Raw genomic sequence first — 20,107 nt, 5'->3', positions numbered from 1 at the left:
TTAAGGTAGCCTTACATCTCGAAGGGCCTTTACATGACTTACACAATACCTGAAATCTTAGGCAAGAAACAGCACAATGTAAAAACAACGCTGAAAATAAAGCAGGCAAATCTAAACAATCTGTGTTTTAAAACCTCATTGCAGCCAACAGCATGGCTTCCATTTCTTAGGAGCAGAGTCTCCCAGCTTCTGAAATGCTTACTATGAACGCAAAACAAAAAGCCCTCAGTAAAACAGGGTCACATCATTACCACTGTACTAATGCAATAATAAACAAAAACATATTTACAACGTATATTTATTTGTGGCATTCACCCATACTGAGAATACAATCACAAACTATGCAGGGAATACATATTGAAAGACAGTATTATTCAAGATAAACTGTAGCATTAACAGAAATGTGGTAATCCAGAAAAGTAACTGCGATTTAGATATGATTTTACATTTCTCTCTTCATTAACAGATTACGGTAATTGAAATATTCAAAGAGAATGCTGTTTTGTTGGTGGTGCTTTCCTTTTGTTTTAAGAGGTTTTCCTTTTTGTGGTTTTGCAACTGCTAGGACAGCACTGTTTCATTAACCTCTGGCTTAAGAAATGAGATCAAGATGCAATTTAGAATGGGCCCCAACTTAGTGAAGCCCATGTCACACAGCAAAACAAAGATGATAACCCTCTGCTCAAACCCATAAACAAGAAGGGAGAACACACACAGTAGCAGAACAGAGGGCTGCAAGTACTTCTACCAATACTTACTGCAATTTATAATCTTATAAATGTTTGATGTCCTTTAGCAACAATTCTGGAGTGGCAAAGTAAAAAAATAAAAAATCCATTAGGGTTAGAGAATTCAATTTTTTGGAGGTTTTGAATGCAACTAAGTGAGTTGTATATCTAATCAGCTTGGAAGGAGAAAATCTGCTTTCTTTGAAAACCTACAACTACAGTGTGGCATCATCCCGGCCTTCAGAAAAGAGCATGTAATTGATTCATATCTTTGGGTTACCTACAAACAAAGGATTTCACAGCTTATGTACAGAATGGGATAGGATTTCATTTCATACCATATTCCTAAATATTAACTTTTAAACGACTTTTTTTCCACATGCTCAGAAAATACTTCATAAGCCTGCAAGTGCAGTTTGAAAACAACTGAAACAGAAAGAAATTCTAGGAAGGAATTCTCATCAATCAAGTCCTTTCCACAATCATGAAAATGATACAACTGTATGGGACCATGAGGTCCTTGAGTAGGAAAAGAAGTTATCCTTCATGACATGTTTCACAGAGCCAATGGCCTTACAGAACTGCTGGTACGTACAAAGCAGAACACCTACATCACTTTTGATCCATCCTTACAAAGAAAGGTTTGCTTAGTAACATTTCGGCACAAAGGCAAATTCCTCACCCCAGAGGCCGAACAATTTTACTGCTAAAGCACTACAGAGGCTTTGTTCTACACAATTTACTTCAAGCAGATATTAACATAAAATTCATCTGGGAAGGAAACACCATATTGACCTAATAAATAAAGGAGTGATCTATACAGTGAAGACATAGTAAGATTGGAACTGTTTCTAGTCTTTTTATAAACTAGCAGATGAGAAACTGGGGAGGCACTAAAAGAACTACGAACACAGAGCTCAGTACTGGCTCTATATCAAAATGCATTATCATGTTATTCAGATTCGTAGAAGACTTCTTAAAAACTGTTTTTTTCTTTCAACTGAAACAATATTATGCAACAACAGATTTACATCTCTTCTTATGGAATATGTATCAAAATTGGTTGTGTACTAGGTTACACAATTCATGCTCAAGAATGTTATATTCATTATAAAAGACCTTTTCTAATTACAACATTTTATCAGCAGAGAGGATTATCTCCACATCTTGCCTCCACGTCGAGATGACAGAGGTAGCTTTGGAATGCTTTAGAATTTAGTGTTTTACTTGAAATGAATTAATCTCACTTTCAGAGGGGTTAACAGTAGATAAAAAGAGCAAACAGTATGTACAGCTGCCACTGTCTGCACTGAGGGAAAAATTCCAAGCAGCTCAAAATAAGATTACGACATGGAAAAGCACAGTGCACTTCTTTTCACTTGCTTCAGTGCACCAGCTCAGGCTGATTTTCTACAAAAGGAAGCACCCCACTAACATAGTATGCTATTCCAAGAGACAGAAGAGCAATGACAATGATCAGGAGCAGCACTCTCCAGAAGCCCAGGTCTTCCACAAACTCTTGCCACGTCGTGCGGAAACTGGAAAGAACTCCTTCCCCTTGCTGTAGGTTTGGATTAAGGAGAGAATGGCTTTCCATTGCACTACAAAGGATTAAAGTTAAAAAAGTTATATAAAGTATATAAAGTTAAAAATATACCTTTAAGTAAGACAGTAATCCTACTCAGAGCAACCAAAACGTTCTAAAGGAAAAACTAAAGCCACCTGCAGATTTATAGCATTGCCCCTGCTAAATCAAGAAGAGCAGATCAGACTCTAAACTTAGGATAAGTGAAAGGATGTTTTTCTAACCAGGGTAAAGAGAGCAGTACCTCTATCTGTACGGCTGCACTGAGTTGGCAGGCTTGCCACCTAAGAAGCCTTCAAAAGTCAATGCTCGTAATTCCCACTAAGCATGGCTTTGTGAATTTAATGGAGCATAAGATAAAACCTCAAGGGGCACAGCTCTTGTTAACAGAACAAGAAATTACAATTTAAGTACATTCTGCCAAATGAAATGGCAACTTTAACCAAGATCATTTAGATTCCAAACTATGAGGTGATCTTTATTACTCTCTGTGTTTCTTTGTGAGAGGCCTCTCTTCTAGCTTAAAAACACCACAGAAAATAATACATTTGGAAAAAAATAAACCAACCCAAAACTTCCTGATCTTCAAGACAAGTTAGTACTGCTGTGTTTTTTGCCACACGATTCTCAGCAGTCACTCTGATCTTGGTTTTAACATTCCACCTCCAATTCATCAAGCTCCCTTAAATTGTCAGACTACAAATTAGGGCCTGCAACTCTCACTTTTAAATGAGAAGAATTAGAATGCTACAGTCATCGTGGCCACGAATCATCTTTAGAAAAAAACGTGAGTTGTTTCAAATACCGCTTGGCTTCTTGCATCCTCCTCAGTTTGCTGGTTTCACAATTGGTCTATAAAAAATTTCTCATCAATTTATTACACTTACGTATAACTCCAGTTGTCAGTACAGCCCTACTGCTCCTTGCTTGAGTGAAATGACACACACGGGTGTGTAGAGAATTGTGCTTTGACAATCACAGAAAGCCAATGGTGAAACTGCGCACACAGTGAAATCAAAGCAGAAGGGAAGCAGAAAAGAAAAACACTTCTTCCTCTCCTCTAATTGCTTTTACTTACCATGTTCCTACGTCTCTCTTACACCGATAATAACAGAAAACCTTACATGGAAAAGTATTTTCCAAATCAAAACTAATTGTATAAATGCTACTGTTCACCAGTTGTGCTACTGGAAATAAAGATATTGGAGATTGTCTCGTTTACGAATCGCCCTTTCAAGATTATGCCATGGAAAAGTTTCACACTATTCATATGTTTTTCTTAGGAAGTACAGCCTCAGAAGAATAATTAACTTCAACTCCCATAGCTCACTGAAGCATCGCAGTGTGATGTGCAGAAAATTACAGAAATTGCCTATTAAACAGCTTGCCTTTTTTGCTTCTAAAGTATTTAGTTTGCTGTAAAGCTATTTTAGCTTGCCCATAGCTACAGGATCTTCCTTGCTCACGATTTCCTAAGCAAAACAAAGACTTTATTAGAAGACAGCCACTGGCTAAGACACAACTACTCACTCACTCAGTACGAACTAGTTAATATATAACCACACAGAGGTTAAATAAAGCTGCAATGTGATTCAAGTGAAAAGATCACATGCTTGCTCATTAAATAGAAAAAGGGACATAGAAAACATTTTTGATATTTTATACAGCAACCCAATTAAAAGTAATGGTACTCAAGGCATTTCTTTCTTCTGACAAATTACATCTGCTTAAGCAGTAGTATAACAGCAAAGCACCTCACAGAAGAGTCTGTGCCACACAGCCCAGGTGGATGGTCTTTTCTATTTCAGCATACTACGGAAGTTCACCTCTGGCTGTACTTGTGGGCACGACTGTCAGTCACGTCGGGCAGTGCGGAGGGACAGGTCACCTGCGCTGACAGACGGAGGTGAGCTCTGCCCTCCCCCTGTGCTGTCAGGAGGCAAAGCAAGAGAACAGAAATTTGATCTGAGAACTCAGTTCTGGCCTCTGCTTCCAGACCAGCAGCAACCGTTTGCAAAACAACCAGAGAAATTTGAAATCAGAGATTGTTGCTCAAAAGTGAAGCTCACGGTTTACAGAAAAAGCAACCATTATTTTTCAGTAGGTTGGTAGATAATGTGAGGAGGAGGGAGCCAGGAGGACAGAAGCCATTCATCTGAGCAAAATTCATCTAAATTGTGTGAAAAAATAGAAAGGGGGAGGAGTGAAACTGTAGCAGTCTGAAAAGCCAACTGTTATAAAGACATTATTTATTTACAAAGCAAACAGCATACAAGCTCACTTGCTTTAACTGCTGCAGGCATCTGTTATTTGTTACCTTAAATATAATATATTTCAGACACGTTAAATGCGCTCACAAACAAGCTGGGTAACGCACTGTTTATATGACTGTGCCTCTCCCCAAGGAGAACTGCTGACTTCCTTGCCAAACTAAACAATGTAACATTTACGAAGGTCAAATAACAGAAAGGAAGCTATGCTTATTAAAGAGACACCATCAAATCAAAAATCGTCATTTAGATGCGACTGAGCTTTTGACACAGAGTAAGACAGAAATGATATATGGACTAAACAACTTCCACTAAAATTTACAAAGTCAGAGAGATACCAGGCAGAAAATCCAATATTTTATACTAAAGCAATTTTGACAGTAATATTCAATTTTGTATCTCAGGGCTTAAAAGGTTTCTCTGATCACTGGGCTCCAATTTCTTTTCCCTTATCAAGCTTTTTTCCTATGGCATCCTAACTATCCTCTGAGCTGCCTGCGTCCCACTTCTCAGCATCAGTAAGATCCGTTTTCTGTGTCAGAATCATTGATGAAAGTGGTAACTATGCCCAGTCCCAGAACTAAACCTTTAGGAACTCACTGCTGTCTTCCCCCTCACACAGCACGTACCCTGAAATGGTGAGCTGTTTTCCTGAAATCACCAGCTCTCTTTTAAACACTTGTTTGTCCACCACACAACTCATTTATTTTTTCCAGAACTACTACCAATAGAAATTTCATAAACAGCACCGTATCAAAGCCTTTATTTAAGTTCAGAAGATGAAAAGCCTGCTACCCTTTTCTTATATAGACAACCCATGTTAATGAAAGTGTGGCAGGTCAGTGTGTGCCACTGGCATTTCTCACTTCCCCCCATGTTCTCTTTGGCTTCGTGATACACAGTGCAATGCGTATTGCTTGAGGTTATAACAGAAAATGAGTTATTATTTAAATTTTTTAAAAGTTACAACTTTAAAATGAGAATCTCAATTACAGTTCTTCCTTTCCCTTACATTTGACCTATTGAGAGACTTTTCCAAATTCTAAAACTTAACTTGGATTTGGTCAGATAGTATCAGGCCAAACCTGATACTTTCCATTTTGAAGAACAAAGGCCAAATCATAACAATCTAAAGGCAGTAAACAGGTACTAATAAAGACATATTTTACATACACAAAATTATTTCTCCCAGTATCCCTTTTTTGTTTTGTGAATACCTTTCGCTTTCAGCAGTTTGCATTGTTTCCAGCTTTGAGTGGGCTCCTCTGTTAAATCCTTTCACCTCTTGCTCCTCCAAAGATTCCAGCAGTCTGATCACATCTTTATTTACACCCCTTCGTTTTGCAAGAACAAGTGGTGTTGCACCTTGGTGATTGCTAAAATAATGCCACAAAATGACACACGAAGAAAAGAAACTCTTGAAGTAGAGATTTGATACAAGACAACTTAGCATAACACACCATGTAAAATTTAGTGCTCAGAACCATTTTGTTAGACAAGATTGTAAACAACTCCTGTCTATAAAAATAATACCGTAAATGATTACAGAAGAATACCAGTATACTTTGGCTTGAAATAGCACAACTCCTCTTCCTACAAATAAAATAAAAATTCCTAGTGTTCTAATTTAATTGGAATCTCTGGGTGCTACAATAAAAAAGAGGAGATTTACAGCACTGTTTGAGATTCAGCATGATTTCACGAAGTTGTGCAATCTGCTTCTTCATAGTTCCTTTTTCCATGTGGGTATGAGGACATCGGGCAAAAATGAAATAAAATACAGATGGTCCCTCTGCTACTTTTAAAATAATACTGAATAGGACTGGAGCTGCCTTCAGATTACAGATTTTCACCAGAGTTGCTTGAAGTAATAAAAAGAGAACACAACCCTTGAAGAATCTGGTCTGCCATTAACTCCTTTGCTGGGATGAAAGCATCAATGAGGGAGAAGTGAAAAGGGAACAGGTTAAAAAAAAAAAAAAAGAAAGAAAAAAAAAGAAAAAAAGAAAACATTCTGAAGTTTCAAATATTTTGCATGCATTGTTGACAGTGCAGAAAGTTTCACAAACAAAATAAGTCAGTTACTGCAATGAAATAGCTAGTTATTTGTAGCTTGAGAGCCTGCATCTGAGCATTGGCATCTGACAGCTGCTGGAAGCCAGAAGGAAAGAATATACAATATTTAAAAGAAGCAGTGAGTCACAGACTTTGAGGGAGTGGGAAAACACTGAAAAGAAGCATTGTCACCAAAGGAGTAGGGGAATGAACTGACACACACATATACTGTATCTCCTTTGTCTTATACAGTGCAACAATTAACACAAAAGCACTGTGGTGGAGAAAATCCTTTTAAAGTAGTCGATGCGATTTTCTTTTTTGGTGCCAACCACCCACACCTAGCTGTCTGGCCAAACCAGGATAGCAGTGTCATCGCAGAGGCAGAATTAGATACAACGGCCCACACCAGCAGCTGCTATTTTTATTTGCTTTGCTTGCTGCATTTGATCAGCAGAAGTGGCCTCTTATTGTTTTCCTGCCTTTTTATTTTCTTCTTTTATTAAGTGATATCGTACAAAGTCAAACTGCACTACATACAGTATTTCAGCAACAGCAGATTTGTATACAATGTTCTAGAGATGAATGCTAATACATTATAAAACACGTGCTATTTAAAAAAAAAAAAAAAGCCAACCAAGAAAAAGCAACTTACCAGATATCAATTTTAAGTCCATTAGAAACTAGGAACTGGATGGTATCCACATGCCCACACAGGTGAAGGGCTGTATTACCTTGATAATCAGTGGCTAGTAGGTCAGCACCAAATTTGTGCAAGAGTTGACAGATGTCCACATTTCCTCTGGCTGCAGCAAGATGGAGGCCGGTTCGGCCCCGGCTGTCACGAATATTTGGGTCAAAACCACTCTCTAACAGGCGTTTGGAATAGTTAAAATCTCCATCAATGCAAGCCTGCAGCAGTGGCACGTTTGTCTGGGAAGAATCATTTACAAAAACGTAGGACATGGTTCTGACTGTCTCTGCAATAGATGACAAACCTGCAAGAAAAGGTGGGAAAAGTGCCGCTGAAGCCAGGCAAATAAGTACAATGCAGGCATCTGTCAGACCGTGCTGGTTCCTGAACCAAAATGCAACCCAGCTCAGGAACCAACTCTGAAATCTTCCTGTCCTACACAGTAACTTCATGCGCTGCATTCCCTCCTGTTAATATGGAAAGAGCTCTTCTACTCACATCTGGGAAGTGTAGCACAGCCTTGTTATTACAGAGAACTAATAAAATCAATGCCAGCAATACAAGGCAGGTGAGTACCTCTTCCCTAGGAAAAGATCACATGTAGTTGAATTGATATTGAACTATACTACATCACAGGTCAAGACTGAAAGAAGGGAGAAGTACTTTTCATAAACTGGGTGCCTACAAGCAGTTCAGCTAACAGATACAGTGATAGTAACTGCAATTCTTACCAGCTACATGTAAGCAGAGCCTCTCCAGGGGTGCTTCCGCCATCTCCATATGAACTTTGTTTGATGCACAGTCAGTTGCTGAAAACACTTGGCTACTACAAATACTAACCCCTTTATTGTGCAAGAAATACAATTTTCAGCACTTTGCAGCAAATTGTTTTCATAGTGCCATAGATACACAAACTACTGAGCAAAGGAAGTGAAAACTGAAAACGGGCACGAGGAGGACAATAATAAAATGGAGTGGAACTGGTGTGTGTACAGCCAGAAGTGCACTATGGAGAAGCACTTCACAAAGCATGATTGAAATTTTGCAAAAGGCTATTTTAAGGATAACTCAAATAATGAGGGTATGATGACACAGCAGACTTATGGAACACAAAGAAGATTACTTGAGAACAAGAAGGAAGACAACAGAAGGACTACACAAGAGGATGATACCACTGCGCGTGCAGGGACTGGACAGCAAAGTTCTGCACTGCCTCAGAAAGAAGCCAATAAAAGATCATATAAATCAGGACAACTCTTAGAAGATTCCATACAACCACAACACGGTTCAAGTGACAGGAAGAAAAAGAATTTTAAGCAGATAAAGTCTGAATGGAAACTGACATTTCACGTGAAATAGCATCTCTCTCTTGATGTAGGCTTGTATTTTGGGGTAAGGCTGTAGCTGCATCCTGATTAACACTACAAGCCTCCTATATGACTGCTATATGCAGATTTAAATTTTCTCATCTATACAAGGTATTCTTCTACATTAGTGCACCCATTCAGCTATGAGAATGGAAATGTGGCCAGTAGCCAAAGAATTCAATTTTAAACTCTAAAGAAAATGAGAGAATGATAAAGTCTGTATTTTATAGCTTTTCCCCCCATGTTTTTGATCACACTCAAGATCAAAGCACTCACAGGGCCATATCTAATGTTTATGCACTGGTTTGATTAATAGTATTGGGATTGCTGAGGTTATTAGATTAAACTTCCCTCCTTTGCATTTCCTATTTGAACAAACTCTGCCACATGTATCAACAATGCCCAGTTTCCCTGTGCAGGAATGCACAACTGTTTTCCTATCTTGGCCACAGAAGTCAAAGTGATGGGGATAAATGCTAAATACTGCTATCTGTATAAGGAATGATTTGAGACAGAGGATGTTCCACTGGGCTGCAAGTATGTTTTTAAGCATGTGATGGTATATCACTGACTCGAGCACACTTTCCCACAATTACTTCCAGTAGCAAAAAGTTCCTTGATACAACATAAAACATTTCACGTAAGGCTAGCATCACTTAGGGCGTCAGCAGACTTCTTAAAACCCTACATGGAAAGTAGGACATGATGCTTTTATTTTCAGTGAGTCTGTTACAAAACCTTGGTGGGTGCAAAGCCAGGACTGCCAGCTGACAGCAATTTCAATTTTCTTGCCCACTTTCCACCCAAACCATAAACGAGATCAGAATGCTTCTTCACCTCTACGAGCCCAATCCCTGCTCACAAAAACATCAGGCCCAGTTTCTGCATGGTGTGGCTGACACCTTTACTTTCTGCACTAAATCTTCCCTAATGCAAGACAATAAATAACACAGAAACCTCAAATTATCAGCACGTTAACAGCATATCAACAGCACAAATCTCTATATGTACTTGATAAAAAGATCATGGCTTGCTTATAACGTAGTATTTGAGTGCTTAAACTTCTTCAATAAAAAAAGGCCTAACGTATGTCAACAACATAATATTATACTGGAAGAAAAATATGCAATTTGAGAAACAGTATGGCACATTCTGCTAAATTAAGCTCATGTTTATATTTTCATACCAGATGTGTAGGTCTGGTAAAGCCCTGCAGAATTTCCTGTCACTTCACACAATGCTGATTAAACACAAGCTAAAAATAACACCAGAAATACCCTCACCACTTCTCAGGAAAGGAAGCAGAAGGATTCACAGGGACCAGGAAGTGCAACTGAAAATATTTCCGATTCAGATTTTATAAGAATTCATCACTGAAGAGCAGAAGACTGATATGAAATCTCAGTATTTCACAGTCAGAAAGAATAGTAATAAATAAAAAATCCTGCTGTGAAGATCTAATTAAGTAGATTTAGAAAAAAATCCGAAGCGTGATTCTCTTTATATTGCTTCTGAAGATGAATCAGAACACAAGGCTGAACCTGTGGAAGCTGGGACACCTCCCTTTATGCACTCACGTCACAAAGGGACTTGCATTAGTGAGCAATGAGACACTGAAGTGCTGCAAAGTGACCATTCTGAATATCCCTACACATAACCACTGTGGGAGTTCAATTAATTTGCTTCAGTAAATGACTGCTTCTAAAAACACATCGATATCTCCTGAAAATTGAGCTTTTCCATCATCCTTCCATAAAAAGAAAAAAGGTTCACTGTTAAAAACTTAGTCCTGAGGTAGGAAATGGGCCCCGAGGAAAAAAAGTAAACTCAAAGGCATCCTCTCAAGCAAGCACTCTCTATTAGAAAAGTATACTATAACAGCACATTTTCCTTAAGTTTATACAACATTGATATTGTTTGAGCACAGGATACTTTTCATAATAATGCCTGCAATTTTGCTGTTAGCCACTTTTCAGTGACACATATGGCTCAGCACATGATGAGGATTGCTCTGTTTCCCAAAGGAATGCTTATACTTAGTGATGATGTCAGAATAACTGACTGTCACTTGTTAGCAGCCTGCTGCTGCACCGTGCACAGCCGTACCTCAGCATCACACACCGAGCCACCACACATCACACTCCAACCCATGGAGGCAGTGGCCATGGGTTAACCTGAGCAATTCCAAAAGCAGAGCCAAATGCAAGTCTTGTTACTGCTGAAACTACTCAATTTGCACTAACTGTGGATGGCTTTATTTTTACAGTAAGCGTATGGTTTGGCCTCGGCTTTCTCATTTGGTTCAACAGTTACCAAACAGCTTCAGAAGAAGGAGGTATGTTGTTTGAGACAGCCTCTCCACCACAAAAATATGGACTTGACGAGCTGTAATTAATCACCCAGCCACTGCTACATGATTACCAGTTCTGCAAAACAACACTGTTTCCAAGAACATTCAGAAAACTGAAGTAATTGTCACTTCAGAACAATGGCACAATGTCAAATGGCACAACAGTTGATGTTGCTCAGTATTAAGACAAACACACCTAGAATCTACGTGTCAGTAAAGCAATCAGCAGAGAAACTGCCACTGACAGTAAATGGAAATGTAACATCAAGGACAAATAACATCTTCCACACCCAGCCTCAGCAAACACATCACGTCTTACATTACATGACATTTGCCAACTTGCTCACGGCAAACAACTTCCTCAAATATCTTTTTAGAGGACTTCAGAGGCAGTGGCTTGCTGAGCTCTTCCTCTGCAGCTTTTAAATGAATGAAAACTGTTCCAGCTTGAGTGGTTTGCTTCAACTGTATGTTCAGTTGCAGTCTCTGCTTAGGAAAGACCACCATTACCTATTACAATTTCCACTGAGAGACTCCGCATCTTCTACTAGCTACCCTTCGCTCTTCAGTCCAACTGGATGAGAGTTTTATTTCTCTACCAATACTGCTGCAAAAAGTAGCATAACTGATTCAGTAGAGCATTATGCCTGCTTTACACAGTGGCATTTTGTGTGCTGCACACACACTGAGCTCTGCACACACAGCCTACAGAGCGCTTTATGAAAAGGATTATTTCTGCTTTTTTTTATGGATTAGCAGATGATGGCAATAGCGAGAGCTTTGCTCATCGCTGTATGTCACTGTGAAAAGACAGAAAATAAACAAGACCTGAAACGTCAATCCATGGCTTTAGAATGCTTCTCTACATGATATGGTGCATTTGCTGTGTATTTATGTACACAAATTAAGGGAACAACAGGAAAGAGATCATTCTTTTTCAATACCTTTGTTGATAAGCAGATTCACAGACATTTTATCCCTTCTTGACTTAAGTGGCAATTCAGTGGCACTACATGTTTCAGTGCACTTCTACCAAACATGCAAGTACATCTGAACGGTTTATCTTCTGCAAAAGACCTATTCAGGTAGAAAGGCAATTTACAGCAGTTAGAAACAGATGGGCTGCAACTTTAAAAAGCAAATGGTATACTTGGCTTCATCAGAAGAGGGGTGGCCAGCAGGAACAGGGAGGTGATTGTCCCTCTTACTCTGACCCTGTGAGGCTCTATCTGGAGTACTGCGTCCAGGTCAGGAGCCCCCAGTACAAGAAAGACAGGGAGCTGTTGGAGAGGGTCCAGAGGAGAACCACAAAGATGATCAGGGGGCTGGAGCACCTGCCCTACGAAGACAGGCTGAGGGAACTGGGCTTGTTCAGCCTGGAAAAAAGAAGGTCCTCATTGCAGCCTTTCAGTACCTAAAGGGAGCCTACAAACGGGAGGGGAGTCAACTCTTTGAACAGGCTGCCCAGAGAGGTTGTGGATGTCCCATCCCTGGAGGTGTTCAAGGCCAGATTGGATGGAGCCCTGGGCAGCCTGGTCTAGTATTAATGGGGAGGTTGGTAGTTCTGCATGTGGCAGGGGGGTTGGAGATTTGTGATCCTTGAGGTCCCCATCCAACCCTGGCCATTCTGTTATTCTGTGATTTAAGCCCCACAACTAGCACATGTGAACCAGCAACTTCAGTAGCTCCTTGATTGCTGATATCAGTTTGGGTGCACTCGCTTTTATAGAAAGCTATTTATTATGACCAATGTGAATGATTCATCAACTTCATCATCAACTTCTTCACAAACCTTTATTCAAATTCTTTGGTTCTGCTGGAAAAGTGCTGGGTGCTAACATATAAACCCAAAAGTTCATTAGAGGTTGTTTTTTTGTTTGCTTTTTTAAACAAACCTGAGAATCAGTTCCATCCTACCAAAGCGTCTGTCTTTAAATTTGCTGCAGATCTTGCAGCAGTCCTTTGGAAAAGACAACTCTAACTGAGCAACAAGACACCATTCACAGTATGAGCACCGTTCGTCTCTAGAAGAATGCTGCCACCACGTGGACTGACTGAAGTAAGCAGCGTGATGGATAACCCCGGATCCACACAGACTGGGTTTTTTTGTAGATTTTATGGTGTTTCCTTATTTCCTTAGAAGAAAATCACAGAAATCAGAGGCTGATAAGCCAAGCAATGACGTCAGCTGCAGAACTCTTGCTATGGCTCCAGATACAGACATCTGTGCTCTGAATTTTCATTTTCATGCAGGCAATCAGTTTATCAAAGCTGCATGGATAAATGATACACTCACAGATTCCAAAGATTTGAAATCTCTATCAGGACATCATGATTTTAAAGAATTGAGCCATACTGGACCATGTTATACATTATGGTAAGATGGAACGGTAACACTATACAGGCTGCATCTCCAATGAATATCTGCTGATGTTGTTTTTCAGACATAGCTACTTCAGAATGCTTACAGTACAACATTTTCTCCATGTAGACAAACCTGTAGTGCCAATATCTGCACAACTCTGTGTCTGAAGGGCTTGGAGGTGGGCAAAACAGCAGGTTCCAAGCTCAAGGATAACTGGCAAGCCTGGGGAACAGCAGGGAGGCCACCCTCTGGCTCCTGATCTGCATGGAGGCTGGAACCAACCAAGAATTTCACAATGGTTGGAAGGATGTGAAATGGCTTTGAAACTGTAGCTATGAAATCTGGGAGAGAGACAGCTCAACTGTTAACCAACTGCTGTTAATTCTGAACCTAGAAACAAAAGACCACTGGTACTGGTAAAACTTCTGCCTCAAGATAACTGAGCCCAAGATTCCAGGGGCTCAGGATTCTTTTTACCCTACATAATGACACTGCATTATTCAGCTACACTGAATTTCCCGTGCCATTATATTATGTTTTGTTATCCAGTTCCCTTCCTCAGTTTGGCAATTTATTTTTGCCCTCTTTTTAATTTTTCAACTCAATTATTTCTTTATGTGAGAAACCTTCTTTGTGCTGTGACTGGGATCTGTAAAAGCTTCTAGCAGGGAACTCTTTTTTTTTTAAATGCATCCTGAAAATCCAAGTAAGCCTTACAAGTCACCTAAATCTACAATGCTTCTTAGCAATCCTCAGTGGAAGCTGACGAGGCTTAAAAGATTGCATACCTCTACAAAGGTACCCAGTTTCAGACAGAACCAGTCCTAAATAAATGCAGGCACAAAAAGCACAGGTGTACACCTCTCTCTGCACTGCTCTGGCAAAGATGAAAGGCCAAAGGTTCAGGACAACCCACAGGAAAACAATACATCAGAAGCCTTTCCTGAAACACGCTGCCATTTCTCTATCCCCAACCTGTTATACTGATCTGATACTATAAGAGGTCATGAGCACGCTGAACAACATGCCATCTACACATGCTAACAGAATTTACCTTTTGAGTTTACGATATAAAATTCTGCTGATGTATCTGTGCTACCTGGATGTGAAATGTTGCCTCCTGGCAAAGTTGGTGTTTCTATAGCTCTGGTCCACTTAGATTCAGGTTTTAGTTTGTATCTTCACAGTACTCTTCCAAGCAGCCTTTCCTTCCTGTACTCTACTGATAAAATCTCAATTGACCAAGTCCTACAGCACAGATACGGCTTCTGTGAGGTACTGCAGGAGATCAGAGAGAAACTTTGGTCCATCATACTCAGTGGACATCTCCTTTAAATGGTGAAGCGAACTTGAACTCTTCAGTACTACACATACTTAGTATCATCATTAAATAGTAAAGCAAACCACAACAAACCTGAGTGTTTCCATATCTGCCTTATTGACTTATGCCATGGCAGCACCTCAATAAAAAATAAATAATTACCAACGAGTGAAGTTTGGTGCAATAGATGCATGCACTCAAGCATGCCTGTCAGCCTGCCATCTGCACTGACAGCATGACTATGGACGGTCTTCAGAGAAAGCTGAACACGTGAGGGATCTTGTATTTCATAACACGTGTATAAACAGATGCTCTCCAAAATACACTATGCCCACATTAATTGGTGCATCAGAGCACAAGCGATATCATGAAGGAGGCAACCAACAGACAGTGAAAGAGAAAAGAACCCTCAGAATCCCAACATACCTGAATCCTTAGCAGAGCCACTAGCAGTTCACTCTGTCACAGGTCCCCAGGCTGCAGATGAGGACTTCAAGGCCACATGTATTCAGAAATGAACTGCACAAGAACAGAAATTGGGACAGATGAATGCATACATGAATGCATACAACTTTAGGCACCTCTTGAGATCTCCCTCTCTTGCTGATAAGGAAGCTCTAAATGTGGGATACCAAAACCTGCTAAGAAGAAACCTCCTCCTAAGTGCAGGTCTGAACTGACTTTTATAGTTCCCTCTTGCAAAGGCAAGCTAAAGGTCCTCTGGAAAGAAAGCATAAGAAGCAAATGCCTTGCTTCAGTCAATTCATCTCAGTTTACTGTCTAGTACCTTCTTTTCAACTCAAAAAGATTAGCGTAATTTTCTGTCTGTCAACAATTCTACAAGGCAGAGTGCAACCATTGCTATAAATACATTTATTTTTACAAAATTAACAATGGTTGGAAGGGTGTGAAATGGCTTTCTTGTTAATCAACTATTTTACAAATTAAACAGGAAAGGGAAAAAAGACCTAAGTTTTACAGTTAACACCAAGCTTAGTTCCCTGCTGCAGTGAGCAAAAGCAATTACTCTAACAAACAAGCCACTTTCCACTTAAAAACATATTTTGAGTTCTTGCTCCTCCTTGACCTTTGGGAAGGCTGCTTCTGAACATCAGTGCTCTGGTGGCTAGAAATATTACATTCACATGCTGTTAACCTTAACATCTATATTAAACTATTCATGTATCAACTGCACTCTTAAGCTGAATTCATTCCCTTCATAGTGTTCAGCTCGATGTTTCAACAGACAGCAGAAGAGGTGTCTGTTCTGCAATATTCAAGAGGCCAAATGTCAGCACAGACCCTTCACCTCCCTACTCACCCTGTGCTCCCCTTGGTGCATCCATTCCCTTCCACTCAGTCACTTGGGAACAGCTACCACCATGCCAAGTATCCTACAGGTTTGTTCGTAGGTAAGAGTAACTTCTTTTTACAGATCATCATTGGTCAGCCTTTTTTTGCTTTTTTCACAATGAAATATCTTGAAACTACCTAGTGCTGTTTTTTTCACATCAACATCTTTATTAAGTAGGTCATAAGTCTGTTTTCAAGACGAATCTTTAAGTAACTCATGTTATGCTCTCCCTTTATACCCAGGCTCGATGATCTTTCCCAGTTTGTCTCTAGTTACTCTCTGTCCTTACTCTCCTTCACTCCAGTGCTATCCCTACCTTCTCAGCACAGGTACAGCTCTGCTGCTTTGCTGTTGTCTAGAAAAAAAAAAAAAAAAAAAAAAAAACCAAAAAAACAAAAACTACCTAATTTCCCTTAAAAACAATAATTCCTTCATCAAAGACACTTCTAAAGACAGCTAAAAAAACATTGTTGGCAGAAACACGCACTACCTTGGAGTTCCATTTACCTCACACCTCCGGCTTTCCCTCCCGCACCACTGTCGGACGGCAGGGTGGGACAGCCGGGAAGGGAAAGCGGGCAGGGCCGTTCCGCCGACTCCTGCCGGGGCAGCCGCACCCGGTCGCGCCCGGCAGCGCCCACCTCAGCCGAGCTCCGCTGCGTTCCCCCGCGGTGCCACCGCCGCCCCCCAGCGCTGCCCTGCGGCCTGCTGACCGGCCGCCATTCCCGCCTTGCCCTCGCGAGGCCTACCGCTACCGCTGCCCTCACGCGGACACACCGACGACCGCCGCTCCTCCCTCAGCCCGACGGACGCGGCCTCCGACCCCACAGCCCAGCACCGCGCCACCCGCCCGGCTCCGGCCGCTCCTCGACGCGTACGGAGGAGCAGAGAGGCGGCGGAGAGGCCGCGTGCGCCCCCTGGCGGGCGGAGGCCGCGCGGCAAAGGCCGCCGGGGCTGCGGCGGAAAATGGACCCTCGGGGTGGGCGGCAGGGCGAGCTGCGTGCTCACCCTAAAAGGCGTGTAACAAAGTATCTCCGGAATGACGGCACCCAGCTAACTTAGAAGTTCGCTGAAGTTGTGAAGTCTCTAAATAAAAAGCACTGCAAAAGCCCTTGCACTGGAGTCTTCATATTATTAGTAAGCAGGCTAACTATCCTCGCGCTGAGTGTATCTGCAGCTTACTGTTGTTCTGGGAGAATGTAAAACAAATATCCTGAAGCACCCTGCTAAAAAGCATCCATCACAAGGCTGCAGTAAGTTCAGAGCATCCATTCAATATTTGGTTTCACTTCCCTAATACCTTAAAGTTTTTTTTTACTTCCTACCTTTCTTTTTCAAGGCTTCCAAAAGGTGTAACAGCAGAATTGCCCAGATACAGACATTCCATAGCACATCCTACACTGTTTGCATGGTCTGCCCGTTGCATACAAGTTGGATCATTTGTATCTTGATTCAACAGATTGTTCTTGGTTTTCCTGCTAAATCCTATGGCTGCATTAGATTACCTATTTGAACAAGAATTCACAGCATTTCTTATGAGTCAGCAGAAAATATTTTGCATGTTTTCACAGTCTTTGGACAGCACTCAGTTAATTTCAGCCACCTCAAAAGAAAGACTTGTAAGAGACTCTCGGGGATACTAATGGAAAAATTACAAAGACTCAAACAATTTTTTTTCCTTCAAATGAAAATGTGTGAGGATACATTTTTCAAGCACATTGCAGAGACAGAGGAATAGGAATGGGAAGTCTTAAGAACCTTAATATTGCTAAGTTAACTAAGTATGGTTTAAGATTTAGTAGGCATTGTCTAATAAAGCAATAAAGCATTGGTGCATGAAAACCTAAATCTGTTTAAACCTGCTGTACAAAATGAAGCATAGCATAACGTACCATCACTGCTTCACACAACACTACACCTTCACTTGCTTTAACAAACAACTACATTCTAATCATCAACTGTTAATTTCTTACTTTGCTTAGTTTTATTTAATAGCCAGACACTGCTCTGGTAAGACAAAGCTGATGAGCTCGGTAGTTTTATGTCTTTATGTTGCCCTTTCCAAGGCTGCTTTCCTCACAAAAATGCAGCAGGAGTACTCACAGTCCATCTTGCTCCAAAAGCTAACAGTCAAGGAGGCATTTTACTATATGTCTAAGACAGAACAATTGCCTCAAACCCAGTGCTGCACAACTTACTTTTTGCTTCATTTGCAGCATCTCAACTTGTCCTGCAATGAGGCCACAGAGGCACATCCCTCGGTCTTCCTCAGATGCACAACAAGACTAATTGGGAAGTCTCCCTTATTGTTTCAAACTTGTATTCACTTGTTTGTGAATACTGAAGGCCACACCTAACCCACAAAATAATTTCCAGCTCTAAGAGCAAAGAGCACTTCCGAGAAAAGGGCAAGAAAGCCCACCACACACATTAATTTGCTAGCTTATGAAAGAGTTGTTAGAGATGAGCTTTGTGCTGTTTACTGTACATTTTCTAAATATGTATTAAGACGTACTTTATTTCCATGTGGATTAAATTTTGGTTTTCTCTTTTAGAATTATTTCCTCCTTGGCCGATTATATTCTGTAAGAGAGGTATTTCATTTATTTGCTTTACATTGTTCCCTTTCCAGGCATGAATTAGAAAAATCAACATTTTTTTAGATCTATTTAGCTATTCAGGAACTATTAGCTATGGATACTGATTAGAATCATAGAAGCTCATAGTTCAGGTTGGAAAAGACCTTAAAGACCATCGAGTCCAACCACAACCTAACCATACTACCCTAACTAACAACCCTCTGCTAAATCATGTCCCTGAGCACCACATCCAAAAGGTTTTTAAACACATCCAGGGATGGTGACTCAACCACCTCCCTGGGGAGCCTATTGCAGTGCTTAACAACCCTTCTGTAAAGAGGTGTTTCCTGATATCCAACCTAAACTTACCCTGGCACAACTTGAGGCCATTTTCCCTCATCCTGTCACCTGTCACCAGTGAGAAGAGACCAACCCCGCTCTCACTGTGAGCACCTTTCAGGTACTGGGAGAGAGCAATAAGGTCTCCCCTCAGACTCATTTTCTCCAGACTGAACAGCCCCAGTTCCTTCAGTCTCTCCTCGTAAGGCATATTCTGCAAGCCTTCACAAGCCTTCTTGCCCTTCTTTGGACCTGCAACCAATTACAAAGTTCTTGATTTGATTGATTGAAAGATTGAATGAAAGATTACAACCAGTGCAACTTGATATTACATCTTTTATATGTATAGATATGTAACAAATTTTGCAAATAGATACAAGTCCCAAACTAATGGAAAAAGTGAACATGTAGACAAATCTAATACTGAATCCAAGCACTGTAAACTACAACGGCTGCATGTGAATATACACACATGATCAGTCCATGTATTTTGGCTTTCTACAAACAAAGGTCTCATTCAGAAACTTCTGCAAAAAGCAAGTAAAATGAAGGAAGCTGTCACTAAATTGAAACTAAAAGAAAATTTTTATTCCGATGTTTTTTGCCTTTCTCTTCCCCCAAAATTCAAATTGATCTCCTTTTCCTATCCAAAGACTTTCCCATTACACTCATTTGGAGTCTTTCTTTCCCTTAGAGAAATGCAAACAGATAAACACCTCTAGCAAGACATACAATGTAGAGACAATTTTTTACTAACCTGTTTCTGTTGGATGCTGGATTTTTTGTGTTTTCACAGATTCAGGCATCTCAGCCTCCTAAATAGATTCAGAACTTTAACTTACAATAAGCTTAAATGCTCCCCAGGTACTCAAAATATGCTGAGCAAATCAGCATTCAGTTAAATCCAATAGAAACAATGATGTATTTAGAAATGATGTATTTAGCCTTTTCTCATAATTTTATTGATAATTATAGCTACCCAAGTAGCATCAGCATCTGAATATTAAATGAACATTCACCTTTCTAATTAAAGATTTACTGAACTTCCATTACAAATAAGCATAGAACAGAGAAGATCAATACTTTTCCAAAAGTGATTG

The 20,107-nt window shown here is 40.3% G+C and overlaps 1 protein-coding gene across 3 annotated transcripts; it reads right to left on the bottom strand.

Annotated features, from left to right (window-relative positions):
- Positions 1 to 282: 282 nt before the first annotated feature.
- Positions 283 to 16,997, bottom strand: ANKRD46 (ankyrin repeat domain 46). Of its 3 annotated transcripts, none has more exons than XM_048939414.1 (5): positions 16,867 to 16,997; positions 15,162 to 15,254; positions 7,294 to 7,636; positions 5,801 to 5,959; positions 283 to 2,329 (listed from the first exon to the last, which is right to left on the bottom strand). In XM_048939414.1, the coding sequence occupies exons 3-5, from the start codon at positions 7,602 to 7,604 to the stop codon at positions 2,113 to 2,115; spliced, it is 687 nt and encodes a 228-aa protein (XP_048795371.1). In that variant the 5' UTR covers positions 7,605 to 7,636; positions 15,162 to 15,254; positions 16,867 to 16,997; the 3' UTR covers positions 283 to 2,112. The 3 variants fall into 3 exon arrangements, with proteins under 3 accessions (XP_048795371.1, XP_048795370.1, XP_048795372.1); XM_048939413.1 differs by having other exon boundaries at positions 16,839 to 16,986; XM_048939415.1 differs by lacking the exon at positions 16,867 to 16,997 and adding an exon at positions 16,597 to 16,798.
- Positions 16,998 to 20,107: the final 3,110 nt, after the last annotated feature.

Source organism: Lagopus muta, chromosome 3 (genome assembly GCF_023343835.1).
Source record: "Lagopus muta isolate bLagMut1 chromosome 3, bLagMut1 primary, whole genome shotgun sequence".
Lineage (NCBI taxonomy): Eukaryota > Metazoa > Chordata > Aves > Galliformes > Phasianidae > Lagopus > Lagopus muta.
Note: the sequence above shows the minus strand (reverse complement) of the source record. Positions and strands in the feature narration are given on the sequence as shown.

Bases quoted from the DNA above. Each gene is read 5' to 3' on its own strand.
- ANKRD46 (XM_048939414.1), bottom strand. From the start codon at position 7,604: ATGTCCTACGTTTTTGTAAATGATTCTTCCCAGACAAACGTGCCACTG. The intron at 5,960-7,293 runs GTAAGTTGCTTT...GCATTATTTTAG, and splicing joins GGACTTAAAATTGATATCTG to CAATCACCAAGGTGCAACAC. The intron at 2,330-5,800 runs GTATTCACAAAA...AATCCTTTGTAG, and splicing joins CAAACTGCTGAAAGCGAAAG to TGCAATGGAAAGCCATTCTC.